The 25,525-nt window shown below is 36.5% G+C and overlaps 1 protein-coding gene across 8 annotated transcripts in view; it reads left to right on the top strand.

Moving 5' to 3' along the window:
* LOC117419816 (protein MON2 homolog) overlaps positions 1-25,525 on the top strand; it is a 39,448-nt gene that overhangs the window by 7,867 nt on the left and 6,056 nt on the right. For 2 of the 8 annotated variants that reach the window (XM_034033012.2, XM_058985734.1), the window contains exons 5-30: positions 271-400; positions 982-1,079; positions 1,604-1,729; positions 1,943-2,137; positions 3,098-3,222; positions 3,714-3,853; positions 4,166-4,319; positions 4,752-4,951; positions 5,622-5,703; positions 6,615-6,796; positions 7,637-7,690; positions 10,258-10,370; positions 10,764-10,868; positions 11,268-11,348; positions 11,850-11,923; positions 12,067-12,157; positions 12,795-12,896; positions 14,780-14,890; positions 16,378-16,553; positions 17,006-17,168; positions 17,938-18,231; positions 19,316-19,514; positions 20,247-20,869; positions 21,094-21,129; positions 21,839-21,982; positions 25,394-25,411. In XM_034033012.2, the coding sequence (XP_033888903.1) occupies positions 271-400; positions 982-1,079; positions 1,604-1,729; positions 1,943-2,137; positions 3,098-3,222; positions 3,714-3,853; positions 4,166-4,319; positions 4,752-4,951; positions 5,622-5,703; positions 6,615-6,796; positions 7,637-7,690; positions 10,258-10,370; positions 10,764-10,868; positions 11,268-11,348; positions 11,850-11,923; positions 12,067-12,157; positions 12,795-12,896; positions 14,780-14,890; positions 16,378-16,553; positions 17,006-17,168; positions 17,938-18,231; positions 19,316-19,514; positions 20,247-20,869; positions 21,094-21,129; positions 21,839-21,982; positions 25,394-25,411 (3,816 nt within the window). The remainder of the gene's footprint in view (positions 1-270; positions 401-981; positions 1,080-1,603; positions 1,730-1,942; positions 2,138-3,097; positions 3,223-3,713; positions 3,854-4,165; positions 4,320-4,751; positions 4,952-5,621; positions 5,704-6,614; positions 6,797-7,636; positions 7,691-10,257; positions 10,371-10,763; positions 10,869-11,267; positions 11,349-11,849; positions 11,924-12,066; positions 12,158-12,794; positions 12,897-14,779; positions 14,891-16,377; positions 16,554-17,005; positions 17,169-17,937; positions 18,232-19,315; positions 19,515-20,246; positions 20,870-21,093; positions 21,130-21,838; positions 21,983-25,393; positions 25,412-25,525) is intronic. The other 6 variants (XM_058985732.1, XM_058985731.1, XM_058985730.1 and 3 more) reach the window with 6 other exon arrangements.

Below are 25,525 nucleotides of genomic sequence, written 5' to 3'. Positions count from 1 at the left end.
TCTTCTGGTAAAATAAAGGTTAAATGAAAATGAAATGCAAATTAGGACCTGTCTACCCTGGATCTCAATCCATTTGAGCATATTTTGGGAAGAATTTGAACAACGCATTCATCATCAAACCTGTTTCAAAACTGGGATCAGGGCCAAATGGCCACCCAACACAATATTAAGGACAGCTTCCTAATAATGAAGTGGCCAGGCAGTTTATGTTCTTAGATTGTTAAGACATAGATTGTGTCGCAACTGTAAGGTAAAACGTATCTCTTCCAGGCGATTGTGGTGTGCTTTCGACTGCACTTCACAAAAGACAACATTACCAACAACACAGCTGCAGCAACTGTGCGGCAGGTGGTAACGGTGGTGTTTGAAAGAATGGTTGCTGAAGATGAACGTCACAAAGGTCAGACTTCATATTTATTCACTTACATATATTCACAGGCCTTGAGTAATGCAATTGTAGGATTTATGAGTTAAATTTCTTAGATCTTACAAAATATTGTACTGATTTTGAGTTTTCTACAAATGTATGCAGGGGTTATGTTTATTTCACAACTTTAATTACCTAGGCAATGTAAATAATAAATATCACATTGCACTTCAAAATTCAATTGGATGTCACACCTAAATTCAAAGGAATGAAAAAAATCCGAAAGGGTTAGCATAAGCATCATCTAAAATTACCTACAGCAGGGACAAAGAAACTAAATTAAAAAAATAAAACAGATAGCAGTCCTTGTAGCTTAGCTGCCTAACTGGAAAGTAAATAAAGTTTTATAAGGTGTTTGTTCTAAGTTACATTCAAAGAATCAAAAAGATCAGACCTAAAACATTTTTGAGCAGGCCGGATGTTTTAAAGGCGGAAGAATCTCGGAGGACAAAAAACTAATTTCAACAATAATACCCTTCACATGTCTTAAGAACATTGGGGCCAGCGAGCCACCTACTGTAACTGCTAAAGGTTTGATTCATGCTCTCCTTCAGGTATTATAGAGCAACCACCAGCAGTTCAAGGCAACAGTAACAGAAGATCAAGCAGTACCCTCAGACCCTGTGCTAAAGATGCCTACATGCTTTTTCAGGTAAATAACTGCATTTGTTAGAAACAATGCATTTTTGCAGTGTCAGTCAAGGCGTACTTTCAAACCTGTTTCAATAAGGGTTACATATTTAATTCAGATGAGAATGTGATATTGTTGTCATTCAGTAAATGCTTTTTTTAACCAGGCCAATGTGCTTACTAGTTTTAAGGTTACTATATTGGATTTAGTCATATTAACCAATTTGGGAGACTTTCTTACGTCACCTCCGTTTCTTGACCGAAAGCAAAAAATGTGCATGGAACCTGGCGGAGATGTTTTTAAATGAAAGTGAGTTGGAGGGATCTCTTTCTGCTCTTAGATTAGTTCATACTGGTGTGAGAAACTGACCGTCTTTTTCTGAACTAGCCGTAATATCTGTTTTGATTTGGTGTCAACAGTTAGCTTAGGTGGGCTGCTGACCTAATGCTGTTGGTAAAGACTGAAAGGCTTCAATATAAACATGTGTGTTACTCTTGAATCATGTATACAATTTTTTTTTTTTTTTCTTTTTTGGTTTTAAACAGGACCTTTGCCAGTTAGTCAATGCAGATGCCCCTTATTGGCTCGCTGGCATGACAGAAATGACTCGGACGTTTGGCCTTGAACTTCTGGAGTCTGTTTTGAACGATTTTCCCCAAGTGTTTTTACAAGTAAGTTCTTCAAAGGTTTTGTTATAAAACTTAATGAGCATAATATCTAATATATGACCAGGGCATATTCTCAGATAATTGCTTTACTTATAAGGTCGATGCAATTCTAGCTTTATCCCTATGTTTTATTTTTTTCTCAATCCAGCATCGAATGTATTTGGCATTGATTTGCATTTTAATCTGGTTTAATGCTGTTTTCTGTTTCCCCTTCAGCACCAGGAGTTCAGTTTTCTTCTGAAGGAGAGAGTTTGTCCATTGGTAATTAAACTCTTCTCTCCGAATATCAAGTTCAGGCAGGGCAGCAATGCCACCTCTTCCCCAGCTCCAGTTGAAAAGCCTTATTTTCCAATTTGCATGCGCTTGCTCCGAGTGGTGTCAGTTCTAATCAAGCACTTCTACACCCTTTTGGTAAGTATAATTAGAATTCCTCAGTTACAATCCACTACCGATTAGACTACAGACACTGTATACATTTTTGGTACAGTACACATAATATGCCATGTTGTATATAGTTCTGTAGATCCTCATTTTGTTATGAAATTAAAGATAAGAAATATAAGCCTTACAAGTAATTGCTAGTACAAAAATATATTTTATTTGTGACTCAGTGTTTCTGGAGTTGATTTGCAATGATTCAAACTAAAAAAGAGGTGCATTCTTACTTGCTGGATGTTTTGCATTGTGTCTTATGATGATTGCGATTCCAGACAAGTTTATTATATTGTGGCTGTTAGTAAAATAAAGTTCGGGGATTTTTTGTACCAACCACAAGTTTTAACTAACTATGTCTATCTGGTAGAATTGCACAGATTTTCTGATTTGTAAGATATGATGTGTTGGCAGGTATTAAATAAAACCAAACAATAAAAGTTGGCTTTCCCTCGCCTTTAAAATTGATTACCAATCGATGGCATTGCATTTCTGCATTGAGTGATTTAAATGGTGCTTGGAAGCCAATTTTGCTTTCACCCAGGTCGCTGGCATTTTTACTACAGTACAACAGATTCATCATCAACACATGACCTTTCCTTAGCCCTACCTTTCTTTGTCAAGCCCAGGACAGCAATCCCACAATTCACTGCAGTCATGACACATTTCTAAGGAAACAAGCAAAGTAAAATCAAAAAGATATTTTAGAAAATTATTTTTTTAGCAAAAGGATAAAAGAAAGGTAGGTCAAATAATCACAGAAAACAATGTGTGGTTTTAGGACATGCTTTGTCACAAACTGTTGAGAGTATCGCAGTCTGAGTATATAAAGAGGAGTCTGTCCGTCGGGCTGTACATTTGTACACACTGTAAGTCATGATCAGCTTTTCAATTAAACGAATGTACATTCCTAATGTCTTGCCGTTCTGTTTCTTGCAGGTTACCGAATGTGAGATTTTTTTGTCCTTGCTGGTTAAATTTCTGGATGGTGATAAACCCCAGTGGCTTAGAGCTGTTGCAGTTGAATCTATACACAGACTCTGCGTACAACCTAATTTGTTACGGTAAAGCCCTCTTGCAGTATCTTTCATCAGACAGGTCTATTTTATCAATCTAAACGGTGGTGGATTTTATTAAAACCACCTTAATATTCTATTAGGATCTGACTCTGTTCAGGTCATTAAAATGACCCCAGAGACCCATGGTAAGAACACAAGAAGAACTACTGTAAAAGTGAAAGTTGATGGTACCTGATGGTACAAGGGCTTTACACTTCTGTTCTGTGTCACCTGTAACTCAGGAACTGAATGGGGAGAGACAAGTACTCTACGCTGGCAGAATAAATGTGCTTTACCAATTTAAAATTACGCTAAGTAAAGTAGCAAAATAAGTATTGCATGTTAGGTCATAGTTATAACTTGATGTCTCGAGACGTCAGATTCTATGTTCCAGCTACAAAAACAAAACTATGATTTTATAACATTCTGCATTTTTAAATTGATTTATTTTTATAATTCTAGCATTTTTTTAAAATCTACCTTTTTTTTTCCCCCAGGTCGTTTTGTCAGTCTTATGATATGAAGCAACATTCAACTAAGGTCTTCAGAGACATTGTCAATGCCTTGGGATCCTTCATACAGTCCCTCTTTATTGTGCCCAATGTTGGAAACCCAGCCATTGTAAACACACCAGCAGGTATTGTTACATGCGTACTGCAAATAACACTGTCGGTGTCTTTGATAAATGTGGTGGCTTTTGTGTATTCATGTCTAAAGTCAGCATTTGGATTGTAGCCTATTTGCTCTTAATTCTCTTTTATACTGTATGTTTTTTTTTAAGTTATTCAGTGGATGACTTAATGCTTTTACCCTATAGCTGTGCCAAAATGGATTTTCGTATTCACGGTTCTGTAGAATGCTAAAACTTAATATTTCAGCAATCAAACTTGAAACAGGAAAACGTAAAATAAATACAAATAGAAATAATAAAATGTTTTGTGTTGTGTAGGTGCTGCTGGCGCAGGTGGCCCAGCTACAGCACAGAGTGGCCCGGGAGCAGCTGGGGTGAGCGGAGGAGTGACTCCACAACCTGCCTTTGAGTACAGGGGGACCTGGATACCAATAATGACAGTTACTGTGCAAGGAAATGCTAAAGCAACTTAGTGAGTATACAGCACTGCTGGGAGAGTCCCAATAACTCAGTGGTTTCAAGTAATCGGGTTTCCAGAAATGGAAGTTCCACTGAGACCTAAACTTTCTTTAAAAAGTACGATATTTATTAAGTACACCAGTGCAGAAACGTTTCTTTGTTCCTCTTTAATACCAAACATGACCTACTTTCTTTATAAGCGGAGCCTTATTACTTTGCCTTTTTATCTGTAAATTCAGTTGAAGTAAGAGAAGGCATGCTCCAAAACATGATACAGCCAGTCCTTCAGAACTAAATTATATTTGAAAGTGCTGGTCAAGATCAAAGGTAGTTGTCATTGCTCTCATTACATATATTTCCAAATTCATTTGCAGGCCTGTTTGCTCTCATATGAGCTCATGCTATTTTTTAAAATGTATTTTTTTGTTCTATCTCTGTTTTCTAGTTTGGAGATGCTTGACAAGGTGGAACCTCCATCAATTCCTGAAGGCTATGCCATGTCTGTGGCCTTCAGCTGCCTGCTGGACCTTGTCCGAGGCATTACATCAATGTTAGAAAAGGAGCTAGGTCAAAGTGCCCCCCAAACCAGCCCAGATCCAGCCATGGTACAGAAACAGTCTTCTGAGCAAAGTGATAAGGAGCCTGGTATGTGGTTTAAATTATTTATTTACTACATTCAGGGTGTATTCTTTGCATCTACCAGCAGAGCTCTACCGCATGCCACTTGACAGCAACTCACTGAAATGAAAATAACAATGTTAAATAATAACATGAAACCTGCAGTGTCCCACAGTCATATTCAGTTCTACACGAAACTGTAATTCCTTATTGTCTTGTTTACTACATTATTCCATATTGTAGCTGTTTGTGCAGGCGGCTTTATGAGAAACCCTGTTAGTCTGGTTGGTTTGCATTTTCCAACAATTCACCACCCCTTGAAATTTTCTGGCCACTGCTTCTTTCTAGAAGCCAGACAGAAAACACTGCCAACATTGCTTCAAACTTTATTCACACTGTAAGAATAACAAAATAGCACTGAAAATGAATTACATTAAAATATATATATATATATATATATATATATATATATATATATATATATATATATATATATATATAGAAGCTAGAATTGCATAGCAGAATAAAAAAAAAAGTAGGTTGTGATCCTAGTGTCGAGCTCTTAGCCCTTTGGTGTTTGTGTTTTTGTACACATTTGCTGTGTTTTTTATAATGTGAACATTGGAAGTACAGCATTCCAGTATTGTTTCCCTCTTACATTATATTGCTGATGAAATGTTATTTTTCTGTTTTACAGGCACAAGGGCAGTATGGGTAGAGATGGTTAATGCTTGCTGGTGCGGCCTTCTTGCTGCTTTGTCTCTGCTTCTGGATGCCAGGTGTGTTTAACAGTCAAATATTTTTTATTTAAATGTATTCTTTTTTTTTCTTTAATTTTTTATCTTGTTTTTCGAATATTATATTTAACAAAGCAGGGTTATTTTTCATTGAATTTTTTATTTTTTTTTAACCCCTGACTGCGTTGCTGTCTCCTGTTCCAAAATGCACCAGTTGCAATACCGGCAATATCCATTTTGCATTTAGATAGATGTTGGGAATCTGGGATCCCCAGTTTAATGTAATATACACTGTATAATGATTTAATTAATAACAATGTATCTGCAGTAACTTACAAAATAGCAATAATCAAAAATATGTTTTTGTACTGTAAATGGTACTAGTTTGATCAAACTAACTATTTATATACACTAAAACGTTATTTGACAAATGATTAGAAGTCTTTCTCAAAGTTTATTTTAGTATTATAGGAGTTGAAACTCTAACTAGCCTTGCACTAAGTCCTGGATTTCAGAACTACTTTCAGTTAAGTATATTGTTTAAATCCTCACAAGCTAGAAGTTTGAGAGATACATTGTTCCTCTGTGATGGCTGAAAAAACAGACCTTGTTAGTAAATCCACAGACTCAGACGAGACTTGTTCATGCTGGGATTAGTTTGATCAGTTGGGAGCAGATTTAGCAGGGGCCTGATTGTCCTCGCAATTGGTCATTTCAATAATATTCCCAAATAAGGGAAGTTCTGAAACCCAGGGCTCGGTGCAGTGCTATTGCAAGTTTCAAGCCCTGGTATTGTTACATATTCTACCATTATTCTATTATGTCTTTATTCTATGATTTTTTTAATAGTTGGAAGTACTATATTCTGTATTCAAAGATTAAAAAATAATTGGTAATTGTGGCAAGTAGAATGTTAAGCCGTTGTCCTAACCTTAAGACATGTTTTAATTCAGCACGGATGAAACCGCCACTGAGAACATACTTAAAGCAGAATTGAACATGGCCTCGCTCTGCGGAAGACTCAGCCTTGTCACGCCTAGAGATGCCTTCATTACAGCTATCTGCAAAGCTTCCTTGCCACCGCATTATGCCCTGACTCTACTAAGCAGCTCGGCTTCCACCCTTACAAACAAGTGTAAGTCTGTTCTTTGAATTTACAAAATGTCCTTCAGTGGGGAGTGTATTGCCTCGACAACTGATGTTGTAAATACTATAAACTGTTTTAATTGTTTGTTTGTTTTTTAAGATATGTGTGTTTCATTATTTATTTAATTTCATGAAGAGAAGCTTAATTTGGTAATTAACATGGGAATTAAGTTGGGTGCTGTATCTCACAAAACCTTATTTGGATATGTTTTACAATAACTCCTATGTACTTACTATGTACTCTGTGGGCTTGATTCTCCAGTGATTTAAAAGCGTGCAGTAGACTTGCCTAATAGATGTGTTGCAGTTGTGTGAAACTGGGTCGTCGTGCAATACATACAAGTGTTTGGTATTGCGTAAAGTTTGTTTTAATAGAAAGGCCAGATGAAGAGTATACTAAAAGCGCTGCATCCCTCATTTTTGAAAATGTTCATGGCAGGTCTGACTTGGAAGATGAGATAATGTCACTTTGGTAAATGTCAAAGCATAGCAAGAACAATGGCATATGTCTGTTTGAACAACTATGGAACAAACACATGTTCTTGTGAAACTGCAAAAACACATTTATATAAGGATTTGGTGGGTAAGCTTATACATTAATAAGGGCACATGTCACTCCATGTTTTGCTGATTTTGGGAACTACAATAATTGTTTCATACATTGGACACTGCTCTTGGTTTTCTAGTTGGCAATACAAACTATTGTTCATTATGCTTGCAGAGGACATTCAAAATGGAACTTATGCAGCCCTGTAGTATCTGCAGATCCCTACAAAAAGAACCAAAAGCTATAAACAAGTTTGTTTTGTTTTCTTTCATGAATGCACAGTGCCTGACTATATCTGTGGGAAGGTTCTGGCTGTCCCTACAGCAACTTATACCGGTAATGGATTGTTTATTTACAGTATGTAAGGGACGTATGCCCAGCAGCATAGAAAAAGAAACAGCAGCCATATACTTTGGAAAGTATTACACTAAAATGTGTACTACTTTTTAAGGACTGATAAATAAATGTGATCTTGTGCTGCATGCATGCATGCATGCCTATCAATATTCAGGAGCACCTTTTTAATGCATGTTCTGAAAGGTGTTCTTGTATTTCCTTACATTCAAATATAAAAAAGTACAAGCTATAAAATAATCTTTGCACGTGCAATGTGTTCAATATTTTTGGAGAATCAAGCCCTATGTGTACGACATGAATGATAAGACTTGGGTTAAATTGTCTCAGCCTACTATGTAGGATAAAGCTATCTATGTAAAAGTTTGTGCCAAGGCGAGCATACAGTAGTTAAAAACAAACAAACATTCATTGGGTTTTATCATTGATCTTACATTGGGCAGCTGCATTACTGCATTATCTGACTTACCAAACCTGGAGAGTTAAACAATGTAGATTGTATTGTTATCACTTGCAGTGATGTATATCCCTGGCAACTTAGATCGTGAACGCTCCTGTATGTTACGCTGAGGGAGAACCGCTTTCCAATTGTGATGAAACTTGGAAAGCCCATCCTTTAGCTCAAGTTATTGAGAGACATGGATGTCAAGTCTCAAGGTTTACCCATGAAACTCACGGTTTTTCACAATTGTGAGTCTCACAGCCATGCAATGGATTCTCATGTTTGTGCATAAGCTTGTTATTGTTTACGAGGCTGTGAAACCCTTTATACATGATACAGCGATAAATCCAATACAACTGTCCAAGCGGATTATTTCATTTTGGGGGAGTGGGGGTCACCATGAAGAGGTGTACATTACCATTCTATATTCTTATAGCTGCTACGCAAACTCCCCCCTTACCCAAAGATAGAATTGCCTTGTTGTCTCAAACTGACGGTTTGTCTGCGCGAGCCTTCTGTGTTTCTGTACACAACACGTCATTACTTGGACAGAGTGGAAGGAGAGGCTGTCAGACTGTCACTGTCTCGTTCACGCAGAATTTACCACAGAAATAAGAGACTTTAATTATTATTAGAGTCGAAAAAATATAATGTTCTTTATGATGACAGTGTTAGTGGTTATAAAGACAATAAAAAGAAAGATGCCATATGGTAAGAAATAACAGAACAATTGTAAATTGATGGTCTGTCTATCTCTCTTTATTTCATTTTAATTGTAGTCAGTGATGGGGAGCGCCACACACTGGTTTCGTATTTCTGTAAAATGACGCTTTGTTTTAGTACTGTTGACCAATAATAATAATCACATTCACACACTAACTGAGAAGATTTTATTAACTGAAAATCAATAAAAGTATATTATATTAAACACATTTTCTCAGTATTTACAAAGAAATCATGATGTATTATTTTTGAATAATTTGCATGTTAAACCAGATCCCATATAAACATTCACTGTTAAATGTAATTTTTATAGTGCATGGTGTACCCAGACTATTAATTTGTTTGATTTATTTTATTTCGTCTCCAGAAAAGGAGCACAAGCAGACAGTATTTTCTTTTCATGACTATCTACAGTTGTGTTTTTTTTTAATTTTTTTTTTTTATGTACTTGTGCTGTATTCGTGTCGTTTGCTTCGATCCCGGTGTGCATAGCCCTTAAGTCTAGGTCAGTGGCGAAGCTGTCAGGCATGTTGATCCGTCACCAGCCTCCCCCCCTCCCCCAAAACAAGATCTAGTGGTCTAGGTTAAGGTTTTTCATCAATCCCAAGGTTTTTCAGCAGGGGTCTCACTGGTGTGAACACGGAGGGGTTGACATGCCTGAGAATATCAGAAATTGGGGAACAGTACATGGAGTCGCTTTTACGTCTGTCTGTATGTTTCATTTGTTTGTATATCTAGTTTATATATTTATCATGACTTTATTGTTAGCATCAGAAACTGCTTCTTTGCATGTCTACTTATGCCACACTTTTATTTTTCATGTATTTGTCCGTATGTCACACAAACATTTTTAACTGTACATACTGTGGATGTGGGTCATGGAAAACTACATTTTCGTGATACTGATCGCTCACATTTTGTATTTTAAGCTGTGGCTTGGAGATGTATGTTACTGTCATCCAGTGCATAGCTTTCAGCACTGGCAGATGTCTACTTATTGAGTGGTTTTTGCATGTCGTTTTACAATAATTAAACAATCTAAAAGAAAACCCCTTATCCATGTGCTGGAAATATTGATAGGTGAGCTCCTATCGTAAATCAATAGGTAAGGTTCAGTGTGTACGCAGTACTAAAAATACTCTCTTTACTAGGGTGCCTTTAACAGGACACATTTACATTTAAATAGGTATGGAGACGTGTTCATATTGAGTGAACTACATGCACCGATTAACAAACAAAAGTTTAATAAAAGCATTGGTTCTTCTCTTTCAGTCAGTATTTACACTAATAAGTAAATAAAAAAAAAGAGCAGAACATTAATAAGTAAATAAATCACGAGGGGAAACCTAGGTAAAAGTGGTCCATTTTGTTTTCCATTTTGTAGCATTCTCTATCCAGGGGCAGAATGTTCAGATAATCAGCCCTTCCAGTGAGTCTCACCAGCAGGTGGTGGCGGTTGGGCAACCCCTTACTGTCCAGCCCCAGGGCACAGTTGTGGTAAGGCCATTTCATCACCATGCTTGGTTTCGTATAGTAATGTCTCGGTCTCACTACTGTAAAGCTTCATGTCATGTTTTAAAGTAATTATAAGGTTTCTTAAAAATTCAACAATTATGGATTATTTTAACACTATTGTTTTACCATTGTCTTGTAACATATTCTAATTGTAATTATTGCCTAGCCTCAATCCTGACTCAATTTAAAACAATTTAAAAACAGATATGTGTTTGTAGGTTATTGTGGTGTGACTGTGTAACTTGTGCTACTTTACAGTGAGTGTTACCGTTGTGTGTGTGTGGTGGTGGTGTTGTTGTTGTGTTTTTTTTTTTTTGTTTGTTTGTTTTTTTTTAAATCAGTATGTCATTTCAAAATGTCTTTTTCTTTCATTAGCTTACTGCAAAAAACATTCAGTGTATGCGGACATTACTAAATTTGGCCCATTGCCACGGGACAGTTCTTGGGACATCCTGGCAGCTGGTCTTGGCAACTCTTCAGGTAAAATGTAGTATTATTAGTATTAGTATTATTATTATTGTTATTTATTTCTTAGCAGATGCCCTTATCCAGGGCGACTTACAATTGTTACAACGTATCACATTATTTTTACATACAATTACCCATTTATACAGTTGGGTTTTTACTGGAGCAATCTAGGTAAAGTACCTTGCTCAAGGGTACAGCAGCAGTGTCCCCCACCTGGGATTGAACCCACGACCCTCCAGAGCCCTAACCACTACTCCACACTACTGCCCTGTATTGTCATTGAGGTCATACTGATTTGAACAGTGACAGTTTAAAAAGTTTCAGAGAAGGTCTTCAGGTTAAAAGAACATGCCCATTTTCAGGTGAACTGCATTTATATTGTTAAATCATAATGGTGCCCTTTTTGTTTAGCACCTTGTGTGGATTCTGGGGCTGAAACCTGGGAGTGGAGGTGCCTTAAAACCAGGAAGAGCCGTTGAGGGGCCAAGCACAGTAAGAACCTATTCTTGTACTTTTGATTTTCACGTATTATCCCTTGCTATTGTCACACTTCTGCATTTTATAGATCTTCATATCTGTAGGTCTATCTTTCTATACTGTAGATGTATATACCGTAAAACTTCAAATAATTGCTGCGTCTCAAATAATCGCCTGTCTCCAATACGCACCGGGTCTGCTGGCAAATATTGTAAATAAACGCCAGAGGCGTTTAATTGAAGATTTACAGTAAGTAACTGCTTGTCTACCTTTAATTAAATCTGGTTAGGACACAAGTGATAGTCAGAATCTGGTATACCTGTTTGTTTACATTCACATATTGTAACACTTAAATTTGTACATGTGTGCAGTAAACCGCTTGTTCAGTTGTGATGAAACTTGGTTCGGACATTCTTAATCACAATTATTGAGAGAATCAGAATCTGAGACTATATGTCTGTCTGTATGTACGTCACATTTACATTTTTACTTCTTTGTATTACTTTTTTGTCCTAGGTTTTGACAACAGCAGTGATGACGGATTTGCCAGTAATTGCCAATATTCTTTCCAGGCTGTTTGAGAGCTCTCAGTAAGATATTTTTTCTGTATTCTTTTAATAGCAAATGTTCCGTTTTTGTAATCAAATAATAGTAAATATAAATATGAGCTTCTTTTAGATTTATTTGTGTAGGTATGGATGTAATGTTGTAATTGAATATTTCCATTTCACAGACACCTTGATGATGTGTCACTGCATCACCTGATAAATGCTTTATGTTCCTTATCTATGGAAGCTATGGATATGGCTTATGGGAATAATAAGGTACTGTTCTTTTTTTTGTTTTTTCTCTTATTTGAATACCCAGTTCTGGTCCTGGTGCCATTCCAAACCAGATCCAATAGCAATAATGAATTAATGAACTACTTTAGGGCCCAGATGGAGATTTGAATCAACCGTTAAGAACAGGGTTGGGACAACAGTTTGGAGTGGAACTGGATCAGTAGATAACAAATAAAGGTTACTGAGCTATTGAGACCCTCATTTTATTTTACCATTTTGCAGCTGTTATAAAAACTTAATCCAGCATCTTTAAAGCACCAAAAACCTTAAATGAGCTGACTCTGTATTTATCTTATCTTTTTGCAATTAAACTTATTACATGGGTCTTCAGTTCATAAGATAAGAAGGTTATTTAAGCAACTGATAGACCTAGCTAAAATCCTATCAAACCTTTCTGTCAAAATCAAGTACAGTATTTAGTAAGGCAAGTTGTCACCAAAGCTTGTCAGTGATAATGTTCTTACTTAATTAAATTGTCTTTTTATAGGACATTATATAAATAATATATTTTTATATAGGACATTTTATCATGCTTTTTTATTATCATAAACTTAAGAAAATACAAAAAAATTAAATCATGCCTACAATGAAATAAATGTCTGTGTCTGGTTTTATTTAGGAGCCTTCTCTCTTTGCTGTTGCTAAATTGCTTGAAACAGGACTGGTTAATATGGACAGAATTGAAATTCTGTGGAGACCTCTGACAGGCCACCTCCTGGAGGTAAATACACCATTTCCATTAGAAACATATGTGCATATGGCTTTCAAGCGCCTTAACAGTTACACAGTTAAAATGCTTTTGGTTTTTTTGTTGCAAATAATGCATGGAGAGTATAAAGCACCCTTCTGGAATGTTGGTGTTTTAAGTTTTATTTATTTATTTCTTTGGGTATTTGTATAACGATGTCTGGGTTTTTGTTTTGTTTTCCTCACTTTTTTTAATGTATTTTTTTTGGGTGGCCAAATGAGGCAGGCTGCACTTGTGGTTATTTTTTAATGTAAACCAAACTAATCACAGATAGCCCTTTTAACACATGTTTTCTGACCATGATGTTAAAGCACTACCTTTCAGATGTTGTTGTAAATAAACTATATATTCAGTATTGCTGTCAAAGCCCTACTTTGTAATATTACTGTAAATAAACTCTATAATCAGTGTTTTCTTGCTGTCCCAAGCTATGATAATTGCATTTCGTAGTATATGTGTTGTTAGATCTCGGTGTTTGTAACTTGTTTCAGTTTTCATGTTGTGTTTTTCTGTTTCCCTTCCTTTTGCACCCACTTGTCTTATGCAGAAGGTAAGTTCATCGAATTTAGCACTGCTTGTCTTCTCACATTACTTTTCTTACAGGACGTACGGCTGGTTTAACAGACAATGATAAGCGCTACTCTTGTTTCCTTAGGCAAGGTATTCCAAGATTAGTACTAATCAGGGTCTGTGAAACCATCTGCTAACATGTATTACATAAAGTCAGATTTTTTAAGCTTTTATGCCAAAGTGCAATTTTTTGTGAAAGTTTTGTTTTTTATTTACATAGCTTGCTATACAATTCAAAATGACTTATAGTAAGGTCCTTGATATTGTATATATTAGGCTCATTACCCAATATGATATAAATATAGTAAAAGTCATTTTCCGATATATCAAAGTATACTGTGCCCTTAGGGTCCCCAAGTGGCTCACCTGGTAGAAGCACAGTCGCGTGGTGTGCAGGGTAAGACATACAGCGCAGGTTCATGTCCTGGCTGTGTGAGACAGGCCGGTCTTCGCTGGGGCTTCCAAAGGGAGCGTCGCATTGGCCCAGGTGCTCCCGTGGGTTAGGGAGGTAAAACCGGCAGGGACTCTGCTCATCGCTCTACAGCAAACCCTGCTGGCCAGGCACCCAGTGAGCTCAGAGCAGACACCTGTAGGGCTGGCCTTTGTCCTTTGTCGGTAGCTCGCTGACATCCGGTCTCTAGTTCCATGGGAAGGTCTCCTGAGCCATGTGGGGAATTGCTGCGGTGAGGGGAAAAAGCGATTGGGCATTCCAAATTGGGAGAACATTGAGTGGAAAAAAATATATATATATAAAGCCTGGCACCCACATTTGCCTCATATTTGTTGAATGGTTTACCTGTTGTGGTGCTGGGAAAGACATTTAAAGATGTAATAACCCATTTTGTTTTAACCTCTCATTAGCATAAGCGTATTTCCACAAGTCCATTTGTGGAAGCGCTTGTACATATGTCTTAAGTAGAGTTTTATGTGTATCTAGAGATCTACTTCTCCAATTGTGGATAAACTTGATTGAAGAATGTAAGCTATAATAAGAGGCAGTTGTAACATAAATGCAAGTAAATGTCATGTTGAGTTCTCACAAATAAAAAGGCTTAAAATAATAGCCTTAAAACTAAAATTTATTGTGTCAAGGTGTGAAACTTTTCCAAGCAGCAATTATTCTACCAGCGCTGGAACTCACTCTTCGTACAATCAATGCTCGTCAGAAGCTTTAAATGTGTTTTTCTCATTTTCAAAAAAGCACTTGCACTGACAGTATAAATTGTCAAAACAATCTTATACATATTAAATCAGTAGCACTGTTTTTTTCCTTTTTTTTCTTTTAGGTTTGCCAGCATCCAAACTCTAGAATGAGAGAGTGGGGAGCTGAAGCAGTGACAGCTCTCATAAAGTCAGGCCTGGTATACAAACATGAGCCAGCACTGTCACAGAACCAGGTACAGTACGTCTAAGCTGCTGCCTGGAGATATAAATGTCAATATATTCAACATTAATACCCATGGTAGGATATCAACCATAATTATAATTTAAATAATTCAATGTGGTGGATTTTAGGAGTTTATATTTTAATCCAGTTATGTAAATACTCTGCAACTATTTGGCCACAGAATACAAAATGATGTGTCTATATACCATTCAGGTATTTCCCAGCACTGAATTATTTTTAATAGTATTTGTACAGTGTGTAGGCGTCCCTTTAGGAACTTTTATGTAATTATCATTCTGCTGCTAACCCTGACACAACTGTTCATATAATAAACCATTTGAGATGCCAACTTCATATTTTTTATGGTGTATAGTGAAAGGACATTTTGATTGAGTGACCCTCTGGCCACATCAATGGTGTATACCACAACATTTGAGATGCTGGTCTTTCAGTTGGTATAGAGCTGTTTTCTATGTTTCTTTCAGTCAAGTTCCATTACCAGTGTTGTTGTCACTGACAACAATGATCATTTTCACATGTGCATTCATGTTTGCAAACTATTTCATCAGAGATGCCATTCTCTTTGTACTGTATTATGCCCCCAAAGATGCTTTTTTCATGAAAACCCATTTATTAGATAACTTTTGAGGATCTGGAGAGTCATTGAAAATCAACAGACTGAACTTTAGTGAAAGTGCATTTCCATTATTGTGAAAGAATTTGTTGATGGTTAGAATTCTTTTCAAAGTGTTCACTGAGTTGTGAAGAGAAGAATTGTGTCTTTGTTCTCTTGTTGAATGCTCATTAATTAAAAACAGAAAGAAGAATTTCATACTTAGCCAATATATATTATAAGCAGTTCATAATGGCTGTAGGAATTCATGGAAAAATGTTAACATATGTCTGCTTCTTTTCTTGGTATTATTATTATTATTATTTATTTCTTAGCAGACGCCCTTATCCAGGGCGACTTACAATTGTTACAAGATATCACATTATTTTTACATACAATTACCCATTTATACAGTTTTTTTTTTTTACTGAAGCAATCTAGGTAAAGTACCTTGCTCAAGGGTACAACAGCAGTGTCCCCCACTGGGGATTGAACCCACAACCCTCCGGTCAAGAGTCCAGAGCCCTAACCACTACTCCACACTGCTGCCCCTTAATGGGTAATGGGTGTCCAAAAAAAGTCCAAAAGGACTTTTGTGGCAGCTTATTCTAAGTGGCGTGGTCATCTGTTCTGGCGGTAACAGGCTGATAAGAGCAGGTGCCCACTTAGTTTAGGTGACTTAATACAGGTTTTACTTTTGAAGAACAAACGTTTTGTTAGATTTAGCGGCAGGCAAAAAACTGTAGTTAACTGCTGGAAACCAACCAGGCTGTTCAACCCATGTAATTGGGCTAGGGCCTAGTTCCGGATTCCCCCCACTTGCTCGGTAACCAGGAAACAGCACTTTTGACAAGTAGAATTTATCAGTGTTGTTGTTCCTTCAGAGGCTGCAGTTGCTGTTGCTGAACCCACTGAAGGAACTGTCAAACATTGTCCATGCTGATATCCGACAGAAGCAGCTAGAGTGTGTCCTACAGATTTTACAGAGCCAGGGTGACAGTTTGGGACCTGGCTGGCCCCTTGTTCTGGGTGTCATTGGAGCAATCAGGAATGATCAAGGGTAAGTATTAAAACAGTTAGTATCACAACAGAATCAGTTGATATTGATATTTGAGGAACCCCAAGGTCATTAAAATAGATTCATAAACCAAAATGTTTGTGTATCCCCAGTTCCCTTACAAATATCTGCTACTGAGACCACAACTTTTTTTGTCTAACATGAACACATAGCTGCATTTTTCTAAAGAAAAACCAGTCATCTCACTGAATACTTATTTTACAATAGACAATCAACAACTAAAATATTATTTTTTACAATAAAAAAAACTAAACTGCTGTTGAGCATAAACAATGATAACATTATAGTTTTATAAAAATTGTTACACGTCTAAGAATGTGAACTGCAGTTCATTCTATAATTCATTCAATATATACATACATAAAGGTTTAAGTGGAACAAGTGGAAAAAACAAAGAAATAATTTAAAATATTTTTTCATTTGTATTCTTTCAGAGAATCATTAATTCGAACAGCATTCCAGTGCCTGCAGTTAGTTGTGACAGATTTTCTGCCAACTATGCCTTGCACATGTCTACAGATTGTGGTGGATGTTGCTGGCAGCTTTGGACTTCAAAATCAAGAACTGAATATTAGCCTGACTTCAATAGGTCTTTTGGTGAGTAACACCTGCAGTATCAATACATTAACACACTAAAAATCATGATTTCTTATGTTAGAAGTAATGTTTACAAATACATGTTATCTGCAGACTCGGATTTAACCAGAAGGGAATGACTCAATATTAATTAGTAATGTTCGCTCTAAATTCTGGGTTGAGACAAATGGAAATTGACTGGATTAACTAAATTATGGCACAATTTTAACAGGTTTGTAGCGTCACATAACTATGAAATTTAACAAAAATAACAAAGTCTGATTTCACTGCTTACCGTTCGCTGTAAAACCAGACTTTTTTTTTTTTTTTTTTTTAAATATGCACATCTTAACCATGAATAATAAGATGTATATTATAAATATGTAAATCCTGCTGTTTACTTCTGTACAAACACAATGGTTTAAAAAGTGTTGTTTTGTGACACTGTGGTTCTTCAAAGCCACCACAGATACGAGAATCCAAGCTGTTAAGCACAATATTTTCTGCTCCATACGAGAAATAATATTTTGTGGGTGAGAAGTGAACAGGGATGTTGAGGAGTGTTTCTGTTACCAAGATGGCTGCCTCTTGAAACCCAGTCCCGGAAGCTGCCAATACATGCTTAAGAGCTTATATTCATCCCTTAGGTTCAGTCATCTACACATGGCCATATTGTTAATGTTATGACAAACCATTAATTGTTATCAATGTCCAAAGTGTAAAAACCCGAAACACACATTCATTTTTAGCTTTTCTTTTTTTTTGTTTAACTTTTGACTTTTTTTTACAGTGGAATATCTCTGATCACTTTTTCCAAAGAGGAGAAACTATTGAAAATGAGCTAGATAAAGAGGAGGCAATTTTGGAGAAGCAGGCAAAAGAAAAAGGCGTTCCTCTGAACCGTCCATTTCACCCTGCGCCACCCTTTGACTGCCTCTGGCTGTGTCTCTATGCCACGCTGGGTGAGCTGTGTGTGGATCCACGTCCGGCTGTGAGAAAGAGTGCAGGACAGACGCTCTTCTCTACCATCACTGCTCATGGAACCTTACTGCAGCAGGCTACCTGGCACACCGTCGTCTGGAAGGTACTGACACCGGATTTCTTTGTAATGTTCTCCTGCAACAGACTTTGCAGCGGTATGGTAGTTATGTTTATCTTTTAACAGATAAATCAGTTGTGTTTTTTGTAGTAATCTCTTCGCTTTTACTGGGATATGTTGACAGTTTATATATGGGTGGTCTGATGCCGTTTGTAAAGTCAAGTTAAAAAAAAAACATCAAACACATCGACAAACAAAAGAAGAACTTTTTTTTTTTTTTTCATGAAATCCTAGTTTTGGTAGTTTTTGTTCAGAACCACAAGTTCCTTAGTTTTAACATTAGGTGAAAGGTGAGATTTAGGCCACTGTTTCTGAACCATCCCATAAATATGTATTTAGGTATGCAAATATATTATTTTTATCATAGGCAGATTTGTATAATTTTCAAACATTGAAAAAAAAGAAAAATGGACCACCTTTTAAACTTTTGAGAAAGTAAAAATAATTATTTTGCTTGTAAATTTGGCAATGTAGATCCCTAAATGTATTCAATCAATTCTGACTTTAAGATTAACATATATACAGTACAAGCATTAAAATCTCAATTGCATATTGTTTATCATACTGTAGATCAGCGCTTCTCAAACTCAGTCCTGGGGACCCCCTGTGGCTGCTGGTTTTCATTCCAACCGAGCTCTCAATTACTTAACTAGACCCTTAATTGAACTGATAATTTGCTTAATTAGACCTTTTTAATTGTTTTCAGCTCTTGAACAGTTGCATATTTCAAGTTAGCTATAACATTTGATAAGTAACTTGAACTGCAGCAACTGTTTAAGAGCTGAAAACAAGTAAACATGTCTAATTAAGAAAATTATTAGTTCAATTAAGGGTATAGTTAAGTGATTGAGAGCTCGGTTGGAATGAAAACCAGCAGACACAGGGGGTCCCCAGGACTGAGTTTGAGAACCCCTGCTGTAGATACATAAAGCTAAAGTAGTACCGATTTTGAACCTTTTTTAAAGAATCAACCACTTCACTCCTCTGGAAATCTTAGCCTTTTATACAGTGTCTTTTTCTGATTTGTTTATTTATTTATTTTATTTTATTCATATTTTTTGTCCTGCAGGTTTTGTTCCATTTGTTGGATCGTGTTAGAAAATCATCAACTACAGCAGACAAAGAGAAGATTGAATCAGGAGGAGGCAACATCCTCATCCATCATTCAAGAGACACCGCTGAGAAACAGTGGGCGGAGACCTGGGTCTTAACTTTGGCCGGTGTCGCCAGAATCTTTAACACCAGGAGATATTTACTGCAGTCCTTAGGTGGGCTCTACTGTATGGAAATGCTCTAAATCAGTGGTGCACAACTCAGGTCATGGAGGGCCGTTGTCCCTCCTGTTTTTTGTTCTAACCATCCCCTAAATTAGTTAATTGGACCAATTAAGCTACTATTAAGGTCCAATAAAGTACTTGTTAATTTAATTATTATTTTTTTATTATACATCAAAAGCCTATGGAAATCCCTCCTATAACTTTTTTTCCTGAGTAGTGGGATTTCAGTTTTAAATACATAATATTATGTTAGGTAAGGTAAGCACAGATAATGTAGCATGACTCACTGCTAAATCTTGCTAAAAGTAATTATAATAAAACAGTATATGCACAGCCTTATATAAATTAGATGACGTTAAAGGTTTGTTTTATTATTACATCAATTCTAGTTAAGGTTTTAAACTGTAATAAGTGAAATTACCGGATGTAATTGTAATAGTAACTGGATGGTCAGAATAGAAGGTTGTAATTGTTTGTTTGGATTTATGACAATCCATTTGTTTTGGATACTCAAGTGTTGTAGAATACTGTTAAATATAGTTTTATATAGTTGTTGTTTTTCTTTTCCTTTAAGACTGTTTAGTTTTACAGAGTTAAGTGCTTTTTAGCCTCTTCGTTCAAAAGACATTTAAGTACATAGTTTTAACCCAGCATAGATAAAAGCAATAAACAGGAGGTTAGTTTACTCCGTATCTGATGAAGACTATTTTTCTTCCCCTTCAGGTGACTTCTTCAAAGCCTGGGAGGTTCTTTTGGGTCATATTCAATCAGCAGCGCTCAGCAAGAACAACGAAGTGTCGCTGGCAGCTCTGAAGAGCTTCCAGGAAATTTTACAAATAGTGACTCCAGTGAAAGACTCTGAGAAACCAGACGCGCTCTCAGCCGTGAACATGCCTATCCTTATCGATCCAGTGACTGCCTCTGGCCCCGGCAGACCACTTGAAAGAACAGATTCGCTCGGGGAAAGGCTCTCAAGATACAATGGAGCTGAACAGATCCCGCCTCCTGCCGAGATTGAAGATTCTGCCCTTTGGTGGTCTGCTTGGAACGCCTGGTACAGGATAGGGACTGATAGTACAAAACCGCCAACCAGTTCTGCGAAACTGGCATTTATACCCAGCCAGCCTTTTCTTACCGCCCTCATTCAGATATTCCCAGCACTCTACCAGCACATCAAAACAGGGTTCAGCATGGACGATCTGAAAAAACTAGGAGTCATACTGCACGGTGCAGTCTCTGTTCCCATCAGTTCCGACGCTTCTCCTTTCATTCTGCCGTCTTATACAGAAGCAGTATTGACAAGTCTTCAGGAAGCCGTTTTGACATCTTTAGATGTCTTGCAGAAGGTATGAATAATCTTCCTTGTAAAGTTTAGCTTCCAGTTTAACCCCCCAGACATCCGAGAACATGGTTTTAAAAAGCTCTAAAGAGCAAAGACAAAAGACTGTTCTTCAAAACAGATTGCCACGACAAATCTGGAAAACAGAAAATACAAAGTAAAGAAAAGAAAGCATGACCTTCAGATCTGTGATTTTATTTTCAACTCCCATTTTCTCTTTTTCTAATTTAGACTCTGTATAACAGTGCACCAGGAAAAGAGCTACAGGTATACAGCATCTCTGGAACTTTAACAGTAGCAGATGCCTAGCAGCATATAACAATTACCTAGTTTCTCAACCAGGCAACATCAGATAGTAGAAACAGCATGGAGACATACAGACTGTAGAGGGAGAAAAAACAGTCCCCAAATAAAATATATTAAAAGCAGTTAATTGTTGACATTTGTATTTTAAATATGCTACCATAAAAAGTCCATTGTGTTTTCCAAAAGTAGTAGTGAACTACTATTAATAATAGCATTAATACTTTCAGCAGCAGGCTGGTTAAGTGCCCTCACATTCCAGCTGGACCACTTCCCTGATGCTGCGGTCAGTTATTTAGCAGGTTATACCGACTACGTCATATTATAATGCCTAATTTGCTACTTACAGGACAATTGCCATTATTATTAATATCGCCCTAATAAAGTGAAGCTTTATTGTTTGTTTATTTTTACTTTTAATTGCACCCATTTATATTTTAGCAGCCAGGATGTATCAAGACACTGAGCATTTAATTACTATTGTGGATTTGTAGGTGGTACCAAGGCACCATTACAAATGCACGTCCTTAAGGGTTTAAAGGGTTAATCGCACGGTTCCTGAGTTGTTTCGCTAATCATGGTTTTGTTTAAATGCTATTCTAGTCATCCAAAATAATTTTGTTGCAATATTTTTTTAATATGCATTCTATTTATTATTTCATTATTATTACAGGCAATCTGTGTTGGACCAGAAAGCATGCAGGTCATGTACCCGGCCATCTTTGACCAGCTTTTGTTGTTTGTGGAATTCTCTTGTAAACCTCCGCAGTATGGAAAACTAGAAACAAAACACGTCGCTAACGCCAAGTATAACCAGGTGAGCTTCTCAGTGTTGCTTCTTGTTTGGGGCTTGCGTTAAAGGAAAGCGTTGTAGCTGTTTATTTTCTCAATAACAATTTACATAATCACGTTTTACAAAGTAGTGACTGCCCAAATGATTATGAGCTCCTTTCTTTTTGTTACATTTGCATCTGTCTTTATCCTCTTAAAGGAATGATAACCCAGACTTTAGAATATTCCTTTAGCACAGTTACTACCGGTCCCCGTATTATTGTGATGTTGTTTGTTTATTGCTTTAGTTTAGAGAAAATTAGATTTAAACTGATACTTTCTATGCCAGCTTTTCCGTGGAGATGTCCTATGGCACAGATACTGAACCAACAAGTAGCTGTTTAAACTTAATCTACTTAATCTACAATGTGCTGCTTGAAAAATATCTATATACCTAATAATTGAAATGAAAAAAGCAAAATACAAAAATATCCTATAGTATATAAAATACTATAAGGATCATGTATGATACTAATGTAGAAAACAGATTTTAAAGCCTTGGTTATCGCTCCTTTAATCACAGGCTGTATTTGTACAACATTCTCTGGGACCATGTTAATATATATATATATATATATATATATATATATATGTGTGTGTGTGTGTGTGTGTATATATATACAGTGCCTTCCAAAAGTATTCAGACCCATGACCAATTCTCTCATATTACTGAATTACAAATGGTACATTGAAATTTCGTTCTGTTTGGTATTTTATTTTAAAACACTGAAACTCAAAATCAATTATTGTAAGGTGACATTGGTTTTATGTTGGGAAATATTTTTAAGAAAAATAAAAAACTGAAATATCTTGCTTGCATAAGTATTCAACCCCTGTGCTGTGGAAGCTCCCAGTTTACACCGATGAAAGAAATTGCCCTAACGAGGACACAATTACCTTACCATTGGCCTCCACCTGTGAACCATTAAAGTTTCTGTCACATTTTCTGGATAAAAACCCCACTGTTGAAGGGTCATTGGTCAGGCTGTGAATCTGAAGGAAAATGAAGACCAAAGAGCATTTTACAGAAGTTAGAGATAAAGTAATACAAATGCATAGATTAGGGAAAGGGTACAAAATAATATCCAAGTGTTTGGATTTCCCAGTGAGCACAGTTGGATCAATAATCAGGAAGTGGAAGCTGCATCATACCACCCAGGCACTGCCAAGAAAAGGCCGTCCCTCAAAACTCAGCACTCAAACAAGAAGGAGACTTGTGAGAGAAGCCACAGAGAGGCCAACAATCACTTTGAAGGAGATACAGAGTTCAGTGGCTGGGAGTGGAGTAATGGTGCACCAGTCAACCATATCAAGAGCTCTGCATAACACTGGCCTGTATGGGAGGATGGCAAGAAAGAAGCCGTTATTCAAAAAGTACCATCTGAAAGCACTTCTGGACTTTGCCAGAAAAGCATGAGAGTGACCCAGCTGCGATGTGGGAAAAGTTTTTGTGGTCAGATGAGACCAAGATAGAGCTTTTTGGCCAAAACTCAAAGCGCTATGTGTGGCGCAAACCTAACACTGCCCATGCCTCAAGATACACCATCCCTACAGTGAAGTATGGTGGTGGCAGCAACATATCTTACCCCAAAAGACTTAAAGCTGTTATTGCAGCGAAAGGTGGCTCTACCAAATATTAATGTGGGGGGATTGAATACTTATGCAAGCAAGATATTTCAGTTTTTTATTTTTCTTAAAATTTATTTCCCAACATAAAACCAATGTCACCTTACAATAATTGATTTTGAGTTTCAGTGTTTTAAAATAAAATATCAAACGGAACAAAATTTCAATGTACCATTTGTAATTCAGTAATATGAGAGAATTGGTCAGGGGTCTGAATACTTTTGCAAGGCACTGTGTGTGTATATATATATATATATATATATATATATATATATATATATATATATATATATATACACATACATATATATATATATATATATATATGAACTTGAAATAAAAGGGCAAGGGCACATACTTGAAGCAATGGAAAAGTAGCATGACAAATGTAGTGCAGAATATCATCTTGGTATCATGATAGCAGAAATCTAACACCATACAGCCAAGGGGCCCCCATGTTTTCTGCTAGCTTGGTGCATATCAGTGCTAACACTGTGGCAGATGCAGCTGAAAGGTTTTTCAAAAAGTTTTCGGCCTTCATTTAGCTGTCCATATATTTAACAGTGCTAAATATAACCATGTTGAAAGGGGGCCAGTTATAACCATGTGAATATATTTTGGTACATTTTCTAGGAGTAGTGTGTTTTTTTTTCTCTCTTTCTAAACAGAAACTGTCCAAAAACATTTTGCATGTACAAACACTGCTAGAAAAAGTTAGAATACAGGAAGCAGCCATTGAAAGATGCAATATCTACAAAAGGGGCCAAGCCCTATAGAAACAAAATGATCAACCCTGTAGAGAAGTCATGTAAAAGTGGCTCGGTTAAAGAAGACACAATTAGGGCAAACCTGGCATTATTTCAGTAGAAACTAGTATCAGCATGAATAAAAACAATTGGTGGCCAAGTTTTCCTCAGTTGTTTAATTTTCATATTACATCTGATGACCTGCTTTTGTATCCTTTATTCTAACTTGTCCTGAGTAACTACTGTAGGGACCAAATTTTAAATAAAGATTCTCCGAGAGTTGATAAGAAGCAGCACAGTTTTATGAAGTAGAATTCTGGAGAGACAACACCTCACAGGCAATCTGTTGATGCTTCTCTGACACGTAGTTACAAAGTACAGCTTTTATAGTAATGCACAAATAAGACAGAATAGTGTGTGCGTGCAGTAGAACGTATATTCATCTTAAAAGGAAACAAAATATCATAAGATGTTCTCGGCACACAGCCAAAGTGTGATGTCCTTGTAAAGTGCTGACTTACCTATCCATATTTCAACATAGCTTACACAGACATACTCAAGCATTTTCATACTACTTGTTTAACTAATATTTATTTGAACCTTTCACTACCGTGACTCCCAATAAAGTACATTTAGAAATATCCAACAGTTGAAATAAAAAGCTTTTAAGGGCATTTACATTTTTTTTTTTTTTTTTATAAATGTGTACGAAAGGGTCAAAACAAAATGTAGTTAAAGATATTGCCATCCAAAATGCTGTTCACATTGAATGTTTTGCCAGGGGTCACATTAAGGTGCTGAAATGTTAGTAGCGGGGATGGTCTGTGCCACTCTGGTGGGATACAATCTGTACCCTGTAAAAAAGAGGCATGCCTTGCATGTGATATATATTATAACTGATGAGTCATACATTTTAAAGCATAATGCAGCCTAGTAAGTCTCCTTATAGAAATTCAAAGCAAGTCCTTTAATTGTTTATAATCTTCTTTTATTGTTTGCTCTACTACACAATGGACTCACATTAGATCCAACTATTTGCACCGGTGAGTTAAACCTCCTTGAAATTATTTTAGCTTAATAAATTACAAATTTAACAGCATTGTAGGCATCTTTTTAGTCATCAGCATTACTTACATGGTCCTTCTTTTGTAAATTTC

This window comes from Acipenser ruthenus, chromosome 14 (assembly GCF_902713425.1).
Source record: "Acipenser ruthenus chromosome 14, fAciRut3.2 maternal haplotype, whole genome shotgun sequence".
Classification (NCBI taxonomy): domain Eukaryota; kingdom Metazoa; phylum Chordata; class Actinopteri; order Acipenseriformes; family Acipenseridae; genus Acipenser; species Acipenser ruthenus.
The sequence above is the reverse complement of the archived record's forward strand: the minus strand, read 5'-3'. Positions and strand labels throughout refer to the sequence as shown.